At 39.2% G+C, this 16,602-nt stretch overlaps 1 protein-coding gene across 1 annotated transcript in view; it reads left to right on the forward strand.

Annotated features, from left to right (window-relative positions):
• Positions 1–16,602, forward strand: part of SPATA17 (spermatogenesis associated 17) — a 110,021-nt gene that overhangs the window by 49,402 nt on the left and 44,017 nt on the right. The window contains exons 7-8 of the mRNA XM_063125579.1: positions 818–1,012; positions 8,029–8,177. Of these exons, the coding sequence (XP_062981649.1) occupies positions 818–1,012; positions 8,029–8,177 (344 nt within the window). The remainder of the gene's footprint in view (positions 1–817; positions 1,013–8,028; positions 8,178–16,602) is intronic.

Consider the following 16,602-nt stretch of genomic DNA (forward strand, 5'->3'; position numbering starts at 1 on the left):
TTCCCATAAAAAGAACCGAGAAAAAGGGTGGGAGGACCAAAGTTCAATGAATATGCATGAAATTTAATCAGACTCGTTTTCTGAGCTATAGCTATCACTATCAGTTTCAGTCTCTGCTTCAATGGCAGCGCCCCCTAAAGGCAGAAATGCATCTTGCTCTTGCATTTGAGAGTTGTAGTCTCAGTTTGACAACCTAGGACTTGCTTGTCCTTGATGCACAGAAATTGTAATAATCTGATACTGTTCATAGCTTTTAGAAATCATTTGGAGAAGTAAATATCTGAACACCTTGTCTTAAACATTTTATTCATCATGATAAAATAAAATATCCCAAGATCTATCTTTTCTTCATCCCCCCCCTCAATCTTTTAAAAACACACACCAAAAAACACAAAAAATGGGGGAAACGGACCCTCCCCCCCCTGATTTTTTCTGGGCTTTTTTTCAGGCCTTTACATCTCTAATTGGGCTAGATGGACTAATAATCTGACCTGGTACATGGCAGCTTTCTGTCTTTCTATATATACTCTGGTTGTGTTCCAGGGTGCACTTTCAGATTATATAAGCCTAGAAAGCACCCTGCGCGCCTTGCAATTTGTTTAAGAACCCTATATGGTACACAAGGACTCCGTAGCAATCTGGAAAGGGTTTCCTGCAGAAAGAAATATGTTCAAAAAAGAAACCCTGATGGATGTGAAACTGAAGTGATATGTGTGATGTGTTATACTTTTGTCTTTTGCAGTTGGTTCAATTAACTCCTGGATCTCCAATCTAAAAGTACAGAGAGTTTGAAACAATACAAATGTTATGTTTTTAGACTGCAGGTATATACAACTCGCCTTACAGAAAGTCACCTGATCCAATGGAATTGCAATTAAGGAAAGCTAAGCCTTTGGGGCAGAAAAAGAAACAAGTCCAAGATGCTACAGACCTCGAATGGCAAACTCACACAGATTCCTTTGGTTTCCAAACAGTGCCACCCCTTCCTCCTATTGGAAGACAGAAACCTCAGGTAATGTGTATTGGTGAGTGTATTGGTGATCGTTCCAACAATGATCACAGCATCAGATTGTCATGTAAGCTTCAGATTTTTAATAATTTATTCTGGAACAAACATCATGAAATGATTGAAAGATTTTTTTTGCTTCCATCTTTATGAGAAGCAATGAATAAGTTCTAAAAGGCAATAAAATATAAAATGTGAAGCAGGCCTAGCATACAATAGCTTTCCACATGTAATTGCTATGTTATTCAGGAACACCCCAAAACATAGATCTGGTTATTTGACCTTAATTAAAGTAACAACTATGTTTAGCAGTCAATAAAGATATAGCAACTAGCCCTTCGTAGGAGTGTGATGGGCAAGGACCACAGCTGGAACATGGAACTGTGGAGGACAGTTCCTGTCAATGAGACTCGCGTGCACACATTTCATCTGTGTTTACATGAAACTCCACATTCATTTCAGTAGTGGAGAAAGTTCCAGATGCTTAAGGCCAGAGAACTTTCTGAGACATTGCAGAGAAGGAGGTTATCCCTCTTCACGTAGAGCTCTATGAGCACATCTTCCAAACCAGGCACTCCATAGAGTAAACAGGAATGGGGACAGCCCCTGCATGCCCTGAGCTCTGTGTGTGCTTATGCTGAAATCCTATACTCCGCTTACCTGGAAGTAAGCTCCCCTGAACGCAATGGGACTTAGGCTTCAGCTAGATGAGGGGGGTCGGAGGGAGGTGATCTCGCAATTTTATGATCGTTGCCCTCATCTACACACAGTGTGTGACATTGAGGCTGCCATTTTGTTGTTTTTGTTAAGGGGTACAGAGCGCACGAGTACTCGTGCACAAATAGTAAGTATTATTTTAAAATAACGAAATTTCTCCGCTCACCCCACCCCACCCCCAATGGGGTGGGGGGAGCTCTGTGCCCCATGCCCAGCTCATGGTTCCTCGTGGTTACTCACGAGGAGCCTGGACAAACTGCGATGCTGGGCCACATGTTCTGTGATCTTGGGATCATCTCGAGACCATGGAAAAAGCAGGCTAGAACTGTAGGGCGATATCCCGGGGCAAGGGAGGGATCATCCCTGCCTGCTCCTGGGATGCCCTGTGCGTCATGTGGATGCACAGGGACGATCCCGGGGCGATCACCGGGATATCGCCCTGACTAGGTACGGCCTTGGTTCCCTTCCAATAAGACATGAATAGTATTGCACTGCTAGAGGCCCAAAAGCTTTGAGTTATGTCCAGTAATTAGAAAAAAGAAGTCGTCCTGTAAATGTTTTAAATTGTTTTTCTTCAGAGTAATTTTCAGTGTCCGAGACAAAATAATAAGGTGAACTTATTTACCAGGGTTTCACTTGCACAATGCTCACTAAGGATTTCATGCCATTCATTTGAAATGCATGCCATTCATTTGAAATAGTACCAATAATTTCCAAGTACTAAAAGATCGTTTTAGCAGATATGGAAGAATCAATGGGCATCATATATCCCTGAAGAGTATATCTTTGCCAGGCCTACATTGTGTAGGGATCCTATGAATATTTTAAAATAAAAAAGGAAATGCCAGTATTCATACTACTACTTCAGCTGCAAATGTATACTCATTAAAATATGGTTCTAATGCTTTAGTGGTCAGTTAAAATCAATTAAGATTTTCCTTGGAGGAGATGGAGTATCCTGAATCCTGTCTCCTGTTTGCAAAAGCACCATTCATTATACACTATGTTGATCTGATAAGTTTCTCTGGACAGTTTTGTAGGGTTTTTTGTATGTTTTTTAGTTTAGACCGACAAAGAAACTTGCACAAGAAAGCCTTTTAGAACAAAGCAGAAGACTTCTGTTTATTTCCTTGTGCCTTGAAGAGGGAATTTGCTGTATAATACTTTAATCCTTTCAGTGCCCTGGGATGTACACTGTGGAGTAAATTTTCAGAGTACGGTGCGTGGATTTAACTGCGCGACTCTTATTGATGTTAATGGGAGTCACACGGCTAAATCCCTGGACAACACAATTTAGAGGTATATGTCTGGGAAAGGACACTGGTCTGAGCCGGTGAAACAGCTGGAAATGAAAATCCAACCAAATGCACGGTTCTGAAAGTGGTCTGGTGTTGTGACAATGAGGGATTTATAATTACTAGCCATCCTTGTGGCTTAGTACTTGGTGACAGTAGTATTTGACATTAAACTGTACTTTACACATTAGGCCTCATGTGAGATCCCAAAACTCTGCTCAAGGAGAGAGTTAAATAAGAGTTGGGTTCGTGTCCAGTTTTGAGAGAATAAACATTTAGCTATGTATTGGTTCTTGCTTAAGGAAATTGATATTTAGCATTATATAAGAAAGGATTGCCTTTTTAAGACAGTATATTTAAAAGAAAAGTGTCCATGCTACTGATATATATATATATATATATATATATATATATATATACGTTCTGTCAGATCCATGAGTTTTATTGCTGAGTTAACGAGAATTGCAGACTGATGGAAGCAAAGATGATAGTGAAATTAGTCATCTCTTCATTGAAGGTATTTAATAAGAGCAAGTAAATTGCCTTATTATTTCCTCCCTCCCTTACAGTCAGCTATGTAAGACAAAATGTGGATAGGATCAAAGCTAAGGCTCTTGCATCTACACAACATTTTGAGTGGTGGCATTGCCCTGGTGCAGAAAACATCTGGGATATTGCACTGGTGCGGTCTGCAAGTTTTCGTATGAGTTGGATTCTGAGTTATTGTGAATAAAGCAGTATGCCAGTGCAAGCATAGCCAATAATAACCTGTGGGTTATTTGTCTTAGGGGAGAGCCAAACCACAGTTCCTGATTGAATGTAATGCTAACTAAGCAATGGACTGAAGGTCCATGGTTTGTTTGGAACTTCCGCTGGCAGCAGGAGCAATCGAGCAGCATGCTTTCTGTATTATCATGACATGTAAACTGGGCCATAGTGAGAGCCAGTGTGGTGTAGTGGCTAAAGTGTTGGACTGGGAGTCAGGAGATCCAGGTTCTAGTCCCCACTCGGCCATGGAAACCTACTGGGTGACTTTGGGCCAGTCAGACTCTCAGCCCAACCTATCTCACAAGGTTGTTGTTGTGAGAATAAAATGGAGAGGAGGAGGATTATGTACACCACCTTGGGTTCCTTAAGAGAGAAAAAGGGTGGGATATAAATGCAATAATAATAATAATAATAATAATAATAATAATAATAATAATAATAATAATAATAATAGAAAAATTAATTTGCAGTCAAGAGCTTATACGGGACAATGCAAAGCAGAGGTATTCACTTTATTTTTAAAGTAACAGCAGGAGCTAAAAAAATCTACAATTTTATGATGTTTGCCAAGGCCACAAAATTGCAAAAACATGGAGGTCTTAAGTTTTATACTTTGATTTAAACACTTCAGTGATATAAGTGCTTGGGAGAAAAATTATTATTGAAATGTTTTAAATTAAACACTTAGACCAGTGTTTCTCAAACTGTGGGTTAGAACCCACTATTTATTTTATTTTATTTATTTATTACATTTTTATACCGCCCAATAGCCGAAGCTCTCTGGGTGGTTCAACCTCAGTCAACCTTTTGGTGGGTTTTAGTGCTACGGACTACCCAGTGCCTCTGCTTGACCACCCTGTGCCGTGGCTGCACCGTACACACTGAATAGGTGGGTGTTGCAGCAAGAGTTGGTTAGGTAGGAAGATGATTATTATTACCAATAACAACAACAATAATGATTTTTTTAAAAAAAAATGGGAATGAAGAGGAAGGGGATAACAGAGGGAAGTTGTTATAGGAGGGACTAAATGTAAAAGCAGAAGGAGGGAGGGATGAAAGAATTTGGGAGTTAAGGATAAGGCACAAGTTGAATATGAAAGAAGAAGAAGAGAGGGATAGGGAGATGGAAGGAGAGGCATGTGGAGGGAGGAGGAAAACAATATAAAAGAATCATTTCCCTCATTTTATGTTCTTAATTGCAAATTTCCTAAATAACCTAAGTAAATAAAGTGTATTATTTTGAGTCAATTACTTAGTTCCACTCATTATTCCTGTGAATTCTAATAAACTTTTTAAAATTTCTTTTTCACTCCTTTAAAAGGTCTGTAGCGCTCCCAGTAAAATAAATTTATTCTTGGCATAATCGTTCGAGAAGTGAATTAAGGGGGGGGGGGTTGGAATCTTGCACAATGAGTAACTATTACGATTATTTACATCCTTCTTTTCTAGAGGCCTGGAAATGGGAGTGCTATGCCTTTAAAAAGTAAAGTTCCAATAAAAATCCATTAACAACTTTCAAATATAGCAATCCTCCTGTCCAGCTGTGAAAAGTACTAGATGATACTTATTTGCCATTTGTGTTATTTACGGTCCATGACTTTTATGGTAACTGGTTCCTATTATTGGTTTCTATTAATGTAAAACATAAGTGAACATAAATGAGGCGTGAATCATTTCTTTTTATTAGCCCTGCAGTCTTCACTCTGTTCTTGCAGTAACTCCAGCTGTGACTTGTTAGTGATAACCTATTTAAAGAAAGAAATCCTTCAGAATAAGAGGCATGATTAAGATTTTTGCCCCCACCTCTATTTTTCCCCTTCTTTTTTCTTTTTGGTGGTGGTAGATTGTTTTCCTACTTCAGTACTAGAACAACAGTAGTAAAAAGGAAAATAAACTGTAATTAGCGACTCAGCAAAAGTCAGAGCTGCCTGTAAATTGTATTGAGTTATGGTGATAATGATACTCCCAGTGAATTCCCACTGATGACTACCTAAAGGCAAGAGGGGATATAGGTCATCTTTACAATGCTGGATTACTGGATGGTGTTGTCTTTTGCCAGATATCTTTGAGTTACATTTCACAAACACCACCTTAGGTGATAAGTCTGAGTCTAGAATGGCTTTTATAATGAAATCCTACCCACCCGACTCCCATGAAAATGAAATAATTTAGGTTGCAATCCTATACTCACCTGGGAATAAGTCCCTAAATGCAATGGGACTTATTTCTAAGTAGACATTCATAGGATTGTGCTGTTAGACAAGGAAGCTAGCATGTTAGCGTGAAAGCTAGTGTAGAATGCTTCTTCTTGACATGTAGGGTTTTTTATTATTATTATTTAAAGGAGCATTCGTTCATGTGAGTCCTACTATACAGTCTGAAATAGTATAGTCCAGATAATTGTTTACCACTTCATCTGCTATTTGCGAGAAGTAGGCCCAAGTTATCAGAGGGAAATGAATATATTGACTATTAATTGTATAAATACCGATACGATAACAGCTCACTTAATATGTAGGAAAGTATCAAAGAGTTATTTACAAACCAAATAAATGTGAAATTTGGGTTTTCATCAAAAGATTAAAACATGAAAGAGAAATAAGCTTACTTTTTGTAATGGTATTGATAAAACAAAAACTGTTTCATAACTTTAAAACATTTATAATGTTATTTTCATAAGTTTTCTCAAGGTTCAAATATAAAGGAGATTTTGAGTATTTTTAAAATTATTGTTGATAACTATTTCAAGATTTTAATATTTAAATCAATCTTTCTTCAAATAAAAATGATGTAGAATTATTTTGGAATCTGGAAGATTGGTGTTTTGATTAGGTGTAGACAAAGAAGAATAGAGTTGAGGACTATATCACAAATATTAATAAAAATCTCCACTCAGTGCAATTCTGTACATATCTCCTCAAAGGTAGGTCCTATTGAGTTTACTGGAGCTGATAAGTGGCTATAGGATTGCAGCCCAAGGCCTAGTTCTGAGCTGATGTGTATAGGATTGTGTTGTAAATTACTTTTAAGGGAATTGGTTTTAGTAAGATAAATCTTTTATTTCTTTTGGCACTTTAAAGGCATGTTATCTGTCCCTTTATGTAATCAGTATCTATCAGAATAGTCTGGTTGTACTTTAAGACTAGGGGAAAAAAATTCATTTAAGCTTTATGGTGCCACAAGATTCTATGTTGTTTTTCTGCAATAGACTAACATGGTTATCCCTCTGAGAGTTATCTATAGTTTTTTAGTAATTCATTAGTTTTAATTTCCATGCTGTACTGAACATATGGAGACGTTAGTAATTTTAAAAATTACTACTTCTCTGCCTGAAAGATGGGCTTCAAACCACAAACAAAACAAAGATGAACAACCACAGTGTAAGGGCTTCTCTAAACAAGCTATTTATAACACACTTGTGACTGGCCAGTCATGGAAGTTTGCAGGTTGATTTCATGATATTGTCAAAAACAGGACATCTCCTATGGTTTCCCCTCTTATTCCGTTTTTAAAAAGATCAGAGATAAGCTGGAATAAACCCTTTATGGTGCAAAATAGGCAGTATGTAAAGCTGGCATTGTGCTATGAACTTGCTAAGGAAGGACTTCCCTGCTATCAAACAGAGAAGAGGGTAAAATGCTTCCCTCTAACAAAGGGAGGCAGATCTGGTTTACTCCTAAGAACGTGTGCTATGGGGACATAGAGGCTTCTATAAGACCTCAAGAACAAGACCCTTCATTATTATTATTAATAATTAATATAGCACCATCAATGTACATGGTGCTGTACAGAATAAAACAGTAAATAGCAAGACCCTGCCGCATAGGCTTACATTCTAGATTACAGTTTAAATGTGATTGTTTTAAATTATTTTTCTTCTTTCTGTTGGCTTGTGCTAATAGTTCCCTATGTGTCTACTCAAAAGTAAGTCCCATTGTGTTCATTTGGGCTTACTCCCAAGTAAGTGTGGCAAGGGTTGCTGGCTTACAACACATGAAAACAAGACTCCCTCCTGGGAGGGAGATGCTCCCTCAATTCAAATGTGTCTGCCATTTAAAGGACCCCCAGGAAATAGCAGGATCTTCCGTCTTGTCCCCCCCCCTCCACCCATGTAATGTAGCCCATGCACCCCATAGCAATCATGCCAAAGAACCAGGAAGCACAACAGTCCCAGGTAAACAATGTGATTTCCCTTAATTGTAAAACACACTCTCTAAAACACACACCTTCTGCTCCTGTCAGGGCCCCTTTCGTGATACTGGTGAAGTACTACAGCAGCGCTTCAAGCCTTTACAACCATCTTTGCAGGGGGCAGCATCCGACGTTTCACTACAGCTTGCCAGAGAAAAAGTAAAACTAGAAGAATGGAGAAATCGTGTCCATGACGATGTGTAAGTTCATTGTTTTCCTTTTGGTTTTCATTTTACTATGTTTCTTTTTATTTCTTTTGCTATCACTGATAGAAACAAAGAAGCTGTGGATTCTGAAAAGTTTTTTTTTTTTAAGTGCAGGTATGTCTAAATGTAGTATTTCTTTGACCAAGACTCTCAGTGTCTTAAGTCCTGATCCGTCACCAAGGAAAGCTGAATACTTGGATGTAAACCTGTTTAGCTCAGTTGAGGTCAATGGGGAGTAAATTGGTTTTAATTTCAATCAATTTCATTTTGACTGATTTGTGGATTGAGCTGTTTATTCTACAATAATCCCATTTAAGCAGTTAGGTTAGCTGCTTCAGAAGACAAGAACAGCACTGATCTTGGTCAAGCAAATCAGACACTCCTGGCCAATATTGAAGACCATTGTCACCAACCCCTCCAACAAATGCAGTCCAAGCACCTAGAAGCTTTCAACAGCAGGCTATACCTTCACCACCCCCATCTTGCACTGGCTTCCAATAAGCTATTGGGCCAAGTTCAAGGCATTGTTGTTAACATATAAACAGGTTGGGACCAGGTTACTTAGGGATTGCCTCGCTGCTTATGTCCCTGCCTAATCTCTGCGATCATCAGAGGGAGCATTTCTGAGGGTGCCCCTTGCAGCAGAGCATTGAGTGTTGCAGCACTCACACTCTGGAATACTTTACACATTGACATTAAACACACTCGCCCCAGTTCTGACATTCAGACATCTTCTTACAACTCATCTCTTTGCTCAGGCGTACCCTGAAGTGTGACCCAGCCAGCTATGGTTTGTAGCACAGTAGACTGTGCAATTTTATTGCTAATTAATTTATATTGTGGTTGCTTTTATTGTTATATTTATTGTTGTTTTTATGTCATTGTATTTTATGTTCTCCGCTTTGCTACTTTTGTGGAAAGGGGTGTATAATGTGGAATGAATAATAATAATAATAATAATAATAATAATATATTTATTTATTTATTTGTTACCCTCCTCTCCCTCTGGATTGAGGCGGGGTACAACACAAATGCAGACAGCATAAAATATATATAATTGATTAAAACATTTAAAACAAATACATTATTAAAAGCGGCACATTATTAAAAGACATCTTAAAATTCAACTGGGTAGGCCTGCCAGAAGAGATCAGTCTTTACGGCTTTCTTAAATTCCGGAAGACTGTTAAGTTGACGAATCTCTCCCGACAGGCCATTCCACAATCTGGGAGTGGCAGAAGAATAGGTCCTCTGGGTAATAGCTGTCAGCCTTGTTTTTGTTGACTGGAGTAAATTCTTCTTAGAGGACCTGAGTGTGCGGGGGCTCATTGTACGGGAGAAGGAAATCCTGCAGGTAGCCTGGACCCAAATCATGTAGGGCTTTAAAGATAATAACCAACACTTTATACTCTTCTGGAAACTAATTGGCAGTCAGTGAAGAGATTTTAAAACTGGTGTAACGTGGTGACCCCAAGGTGTACCAGTGACCAGCCTGGTTGCCATATTTTGAACTAGTTGAAGTTTCCGGACTAGGCACAAAGGTAGCCCTATGTAGAGCACATTGCAGAAGTCGAGCCTCGAAGTTACCTAAGTCACTAAAATACATTAGTGATCTTAGCTTGAGTTAGGTTGACAAAGTACCGGACTCAGAATTTAGCTCTGTATCATCCCCACTGTTATGGCTAGATAGTAAAAGAAGAAATCAGCTTTATTCTCCATACAATTTTGCAGTGGCAAAAGATCCTGAGATAGATTCATATATGTATCTGAGCATGCTTGAGGCGGAACACCAAATAGTGCTCCCCGCCCCCCTTCAACATCAAAGTGCATAGTACCCAAGGAAAGGAAAGTTATTTCGGTAGCTGAGGCAGAAAACTCCACAAACACGTATCTCCTCATTTGATAGTAAAAATGCAATAATAATAAAATGAGTAACAAATTACTGGCCTTCCATGACATCCAGCATCAGCTGCCCTACTCTGCCTAGTGGTAGGGCTGGCCTGCCAGCAGCTCAAAGGATTATTGACATTGTGAACTTTGACAGTACTGATCTCCTGTTTGAAGGGGGTAGGGAAACCAAATCCACCAATGGAGCTTACTTGGGAAAGGGAAGGAGAGGATGAAGTTGGCATTCTCTTCCCCTCCTTATTGTTTTACTATGATTTTATTAGATTGTAAGCCTATGCGGCAGGGTCTTGCTATTTACTGTTTTACTCTGTACAGCACCATGTACATTGATGGTGCTATATAAATAAATAATAATAATAATAATAATAATAATAATATGAGAGCTTGAATTTCATCCACTAACCTTCCAAAACAGATGATCAGTGGTGTCAAAGCACTACATATGTAGCTCCTGCCTATATTCAGTCCTGGAAAACATCTGTCACAAACTCCTTTACCCACATTGGGCCAGTTTGCATGATCATCATCAGCTAAATGATTTGCATAATCATCCACCTGGCTGTGGCTTGTTGTGTTGTCTGAATTCAGGCATCAAATAACCCATGGGCTGTTGTTGGGTTATTCAAGGGTTGTTTCCTCCTCCAATAAGCCATGTCACTCAGGTTTGCAAGACTCAACAAGCCGCAGCCAAGCGGATGATTATGCAAATCATGCCTGATACGCACCAGTACACACTACAGCTTAAACAAATCACTAGGGGTAGGCAGAGCAGTTCTGGAGCTCTGTTGAGTAGGTTCCCTTCTCTGATTTTTGGAGGTGGTCCATCTCTCCGCACCGCCAGATTACTCGTCAGAAAACCACTCCATTTCTGAAGAACTGTGCTATTATTGGCAATGGGAATCAACAAAAATGCATGAATCTCCATCATATTTAAAGATAAAGAGATGAAACATGGCGTTCTGGTAGCTCTTAAAGTAGAGCTTTAGCCATGCCAGGTTTAAAGTAGATCCCTTTTTCCCTTGATTTTTAGGATTTTAAAATTCCCCCCCTCAAACCATTCAGGAGGGGCAACCGCTGCCCCATGCATCCCGTTCCTCCCCCACATTGCACCCTCATGATGGAATAATAAACCTTTATTAATCGAGAAAAATGTGTGCTGCTTGTGCACAAGTTTTGAAAAAAAAGTGTGCTGCAACACACACTCAAACTAGACAGACTGTAGAAAGCACAACACAGAACTCACAATGGATTATTTAATTTATTTATTTATTGCATTTCTATACCACTCAATAGCCGGAGCTACAGCAGACAATTATATATGTACTATATATATATTTCTTCGATTCTAAGACACACTTTTTTCTCCATATAAACATCTCTAAAAATGGGGTGCATCTTAGAATTGCGGGTGTGTCTTAGGTTTTTTTTCCTGTTGGTGGTACTGAAATTAGTGTGCATCTTACAATCAATGGCGTCTTACAATTGAAGAAATACGGTATACGAGGGATAGACTACACACACAATATAACGGGATGAAATACAAGATAAAGGATTGAAATGGAAAGATAAAGTGATTTTTATGTATATAAGCAGTAGACTAAACACACACACACACACACACACACACACATGGAATGTAAGATAAAGTACTGGAATAGAAAGTTAAAGAGATATTTTTGTATTTTTTAATATATTTGGGCGGGGAGTAGACTGGGTAACAGTAAAGCACACACACAGCGGTGGGGAGCTTTGAAGCAACTTGGATTCAAACACACTGACTGAGACAGACAGACTGGGATTTAAAGAAAGGTTGGAAACATAAAGGATTTTTTCTTAATTTCTTTTTAAATTTCTCAGTGGGGGTAATAGGATAGAACAAGAACACACACACACACACACACACAATAATGTGTGAGTGTGGGGTGGTACAAATAAGAAGCAAAGAAAAGCAGACGGACACACGAGAAAAGCAACCAAGCAAAAAAGAAAAAAGAAAAAAAAAGCAGGATCTCTCTCTTTCAGCAGCTAGAAATGAAGCAGACAGAGCAAGCAAGCAGAGCTCAACAAACTGAGAGCTCTTTCTCTCTTTCTCTCTGAGTCTCTCTTCCTCCTCCCTTCCTAATGCTCTACGAGAAATGAGTTTCAGGACAAGAGCAAATAGGCTTTATCATTTGCAGTTCTCTCCCCCTAAGTGATGTGATTGGAGGGGGTACAGGGAGGAGACTGTGGCTATTGGTTAGCCACAGAAGTCAGTCTCAAAACTTCTGCCCTTCACCCTTCGACATCTTCTTAATATGGAAGTGTTCAGTTAGCCATCCATCAACATGAAACGAGCCCTCACATCACCTAAAAAAACTTCCAGATACCTATGGATTGATTAGGGGCTGCTAACGATCTTCTAACCACACCACGGGTTTCCGCTGGTTTTAAAACTGCCCCCTAACCGCACCGTAATTTTGGAGGTCCGTCGGACCCCTGGATTTTCAGTGTAGAGTGTACACTCCTAAAAACCACCATGGCTTATTTAGTATATGATGACCATCTGAACGACGTCCAAGTTCCCAATGCAGCAGGGGATGCTTCCAGATTTATCCACTCAAATTGGGCTGCTTGAGGTTTGGATTGTGTATTTATGAGCAGTGGGCAGTTGTTGTGAAAATGGGCAGTGAATGTTATGTCTTACAAATCTAACACATCTGAAACTTTTTTCAAGTTGTGTCTAGTTTTTCAGATGTTTTGCAACTTTAGCAATTTGCATATTTTCTGGACTATTATTGTATTATGATAAACAGGGATTATCATATATTTTCAGATAATGTTTTCTTAACAATTCAACTTCTATTTGTAACTCTTCCATTTATTTTAATTACTAGCACAGTGTGCAACATTTATTAATCAGCAGAGCCTTTTTAAGTTAAAATACTAAATTAGCTAACCCCATTAACACAGAATACTCCAAACAAGCAGTAATAGGAGAGGTAGTTACTGTGCAAATCGTATTATACATGCGGGTGCTCTAGGGCACAGTTAAGCATGATTACCCTCTTTTGATCCAGTATTCCTCTGCCTCTTCTAGCTAATTTCCAGTGGAAATTTACAAAGTGGTGCCTTCATTTTTCCAGCTTAATTTTTCTAATGAAGTTCTGGTACTTTATAACACTGGGGATGTAGATAATAAGTCTGTATATAATTAAGAAGTTCTAGAATTTGTCTGCAAAGAAGAGGTCTCTGTTACTTTTGCTTTATACAAGAACTAGGCTAGCATTTTGTCTGAAACGGTTACATTGACTTGCAACTGGGATTAAAACCCAAAACAGCCCAATGATCCTTAGTTTTATATCAGAAAATATAATGTCTACAGTATTAAAAAAACTGATAACTGGGAAATAGCCAGTGTAAGACTGTGTAAAGTCTTAAAAAGATAATTCTCCAAGGTGTAACTTGTTGAGAGACAGTATATTAAGTATGACCTAACTAGATTTTTCTTTTTCTTTTTTAGCATGCAGTTGTTATGTAACAAATTAGGTCTAGCACAGGGAGCTGAATAAAATCATCTATTAACTTAGCTTGCTGTCTTGGGATGAAAGAATAATAGTCTCATAAGTGAAAAAGACCTTAAAGATCATCTAGAGCAGCCCTCTGCAGATGCAGGATGTCCACTACTACAGTGTCCCACTTGGAATTGCAAAAACAGAGAGTCTGTTTTTGTGTCCGACAGGTCACAACACATGGCTGATGGGCTGCATTCAACCTGGGGGTGCACAAGTTGTGCAAGCCTGATCTGGTACGGGGCATAAACTGGTTAGTGTGTTGGTTTTCGTATGCTTTTTTATTAGTAGTATTACATTTTTATACTGCCCAATAGCCGAGCTCTTTGGGTGGTTTACAAGTAAAACCATAAAATACAACATGACAAGACACAATATAAAAGTTTAAAAGTACCATGGAAAACCAAAGTAAAACCCAGCACCAGTTATAGCTCAGGGAAAGCCTGTGTGAAAAGGTGTGTTTTCAGGAGGCATTAAAAGCCTGTGTGAAGTGGTGTGTTTTCAGGAGGCATTTTCTGCCTCCTGAGCTGCATGAGGGAGGGTTTTCCAGATGGTGGGTGCCACTACAGAGAAGGCCTGTAAACGTTTTGTTGTACAAGGGTGTTGCTGAGAGTGTTTCACAATATTACCATCTCTGGACTCCGTTAGGGATCTCCGGGCAAATATAATCTGTAAACAACTGCCATATGTGAAAATAAAGGGATGATCGATTGTTCACAGTCTTAGCTAATGTTCAGTACTATCAGGCCTTGGCCAGAGTCATTCTCGAGGCAGTTTAGTTCTGGGGCCCAGAATATGCTGTCAGTCCAATTGGGCCAGAATGTGGTCCAAAGCAAGCAGTGCTAAGGCTCCAAAACAGCAATCAAAGCTCAGAGGGGCCAGAAACATCAACACTAGGCAGGAGCTGAGTCTAGGAGGGGATCTACACTAGTATATGAAATTTTGTTTTTACAGTCATTGAACGTTTTGTTTTTGAACGATTTAAAACGTAGCAGTTTTTAAAATATTTACTTACTTTTCTCTTTCCATGGGATTGCATTCCTTTTGGCCACACTAAGAAAATAAATCCATTTGTTCTATTCTGCCAATTTCCCCTCGCACTTCCTCTTCTCTCCGAGACAATCCCCCACCTACAAACAATCCAGCTAGTAGCCTCCCAAAAGTGAAACTGGAAGTGTCTGCAAAAAAGAGGGTTGAAAGAAAAAAATGGCTCCAACTTTGGGTGCAGAAATTACATAAACATGCCCCCAGGAATGCGATTGGCTAATTAAGAATGACAGGAAACCCATTTAATACGATGAAATCGGCCACATCATACCAAATAGAACGACTTATTTCAGAGAAGTTCAAAATAAAAACCGGAGAACAGACAACAATAAAACGTCACAAAATATATGTCATGTGGCGCAATACTATCAAACGCACATTTAAAAACGGTAAGACACGTTCTAACTTGACTAGAGTAGATCCCCTCTTGGTCTGTAGTCAAGGCTAGGAAGTTGATGTTGAGGCAGAGCCTTTACATAAGAGACGATTTGTTGGACTAAGGAGCAAGCTAGGGTTTCATAGTGCTTAGTATTGCAGTAGTACTCTAGTATGGTAGCATAGGCATTATCAAGGCCCAGTTTGACATGCATGCCCACACACACATACACGCCACTATTGTCCTACAAGTTCTGAACTGCTGGTTCAGGGCCATTAAGAAATCCCTATCATTTTTCCATATTATTTTGTTTTCTTAGAGTTGATCTTATTGGAACCAAAAAAAACCCACACTGTTAACTCACCTTAACTTTTGTTTGTTTGTTCCATTCTGAAAATTACACAATTTAGGCTGAAAATTACACTGTACACCACTGTTTCTCTGCTGTGGGACGTTCAAACAGTTTTGTTTCTGGAATGAGAGAAGCTCACTGTGAACTCTGGTTTAATCCCAAGTCTTAGGCAGGGGAGTCTGTATAACAATCTAAAGCCCAGGTTAGGCACTTGCCTTTATCTAAAGTTTTAAATATTTATTTATTTATTTATTTATTTATTACATTTTTATACCGCCCAATAGCCGAAGCTCTCTGGGCGGTTCACAAAAATTAAAACCACAGTAAAACACCCAACAGTTTAAAACACAATTACGGGGGGCGGAGCTTGGCAGCCTGAGCGATGGCGGGTTTCTTCTGAGGCTCTGAACGGCGCTTGCCGGAAAAGGCAATTATCTCTCTTTTAATGGGCATGAATCTTTGAGCAACTGACAGAAAATGATTATAAAACCAACAGGAGCCGGGAAAGTGGAGAGATTTGGAGAAGGGAGGTGAGATGAACTATGATTAATGCAATGTCTGTCTAAACGGCAACTCTATGAAAAGTGAAAGTAAACGCTGACTGACGCAGTTTAAAAAGAAGGAATTTATGTTTGCTGGACATTGATCTGTGATATAACCTCTCATCTTTATCTCACATGGGAACAATTGGAATGCTGGCTTTCTAAGGTTAAAGTGGTTGACTGGATTTATTGGCGTGGCGAGAAGGGGGGTGAAGGGGTGAAAAAAGCTGCATTTGGCATTCGGTGAGGGAGATGTGGGACGTGAGAGACTTTGAGTGATTAAATCTGATCCCCTCTAGTGAATGCTGTTGTGAACTGGATTTTTCCCCCCTCCTCGTGAAGAAGGAGCTGTGAGTGCTATATAATAGAGAAGCCAGCATAAGTTGCTAAGGAAGAGAGTTGGACTCTAAGATTTATGCCCTACCCAGAAGGGACCCATGCCCAACGTTAAAAAAAAGATCAAAAGTTGGGAAAAGCTTAATAAACAAAAAAAGAAACCTTCAAATCATAATTTGGCTTACCTCTCCTTCCTGGGAAGTACAGCCCCTGGAGTTGAACAGGAAGAGGAAGATATAGACCCAGTCTCTTTGGATACAATACCAAATAAAGAAGGAAACATGGCAGAAGGGGGGAAAGAAAGTGGTAG

The sequence above is a fragment of the Elgaria multicarinata genome, chromosome 4, assembly GCF_023053635.1.
Source record: "Elgaria multicarinata webbii isolate HBS135686 ecotype San Diego chromosome 4, rElgMul1.1.pri, whole genome shotgun sequence".
In the NCBI taxonomy this organism is placed as follows: Eukaryota; Metazoa; Chordata; class Lepidosauria; order Squamata; family Anguidae; genus Elgaria; species Elgaria multicarinata.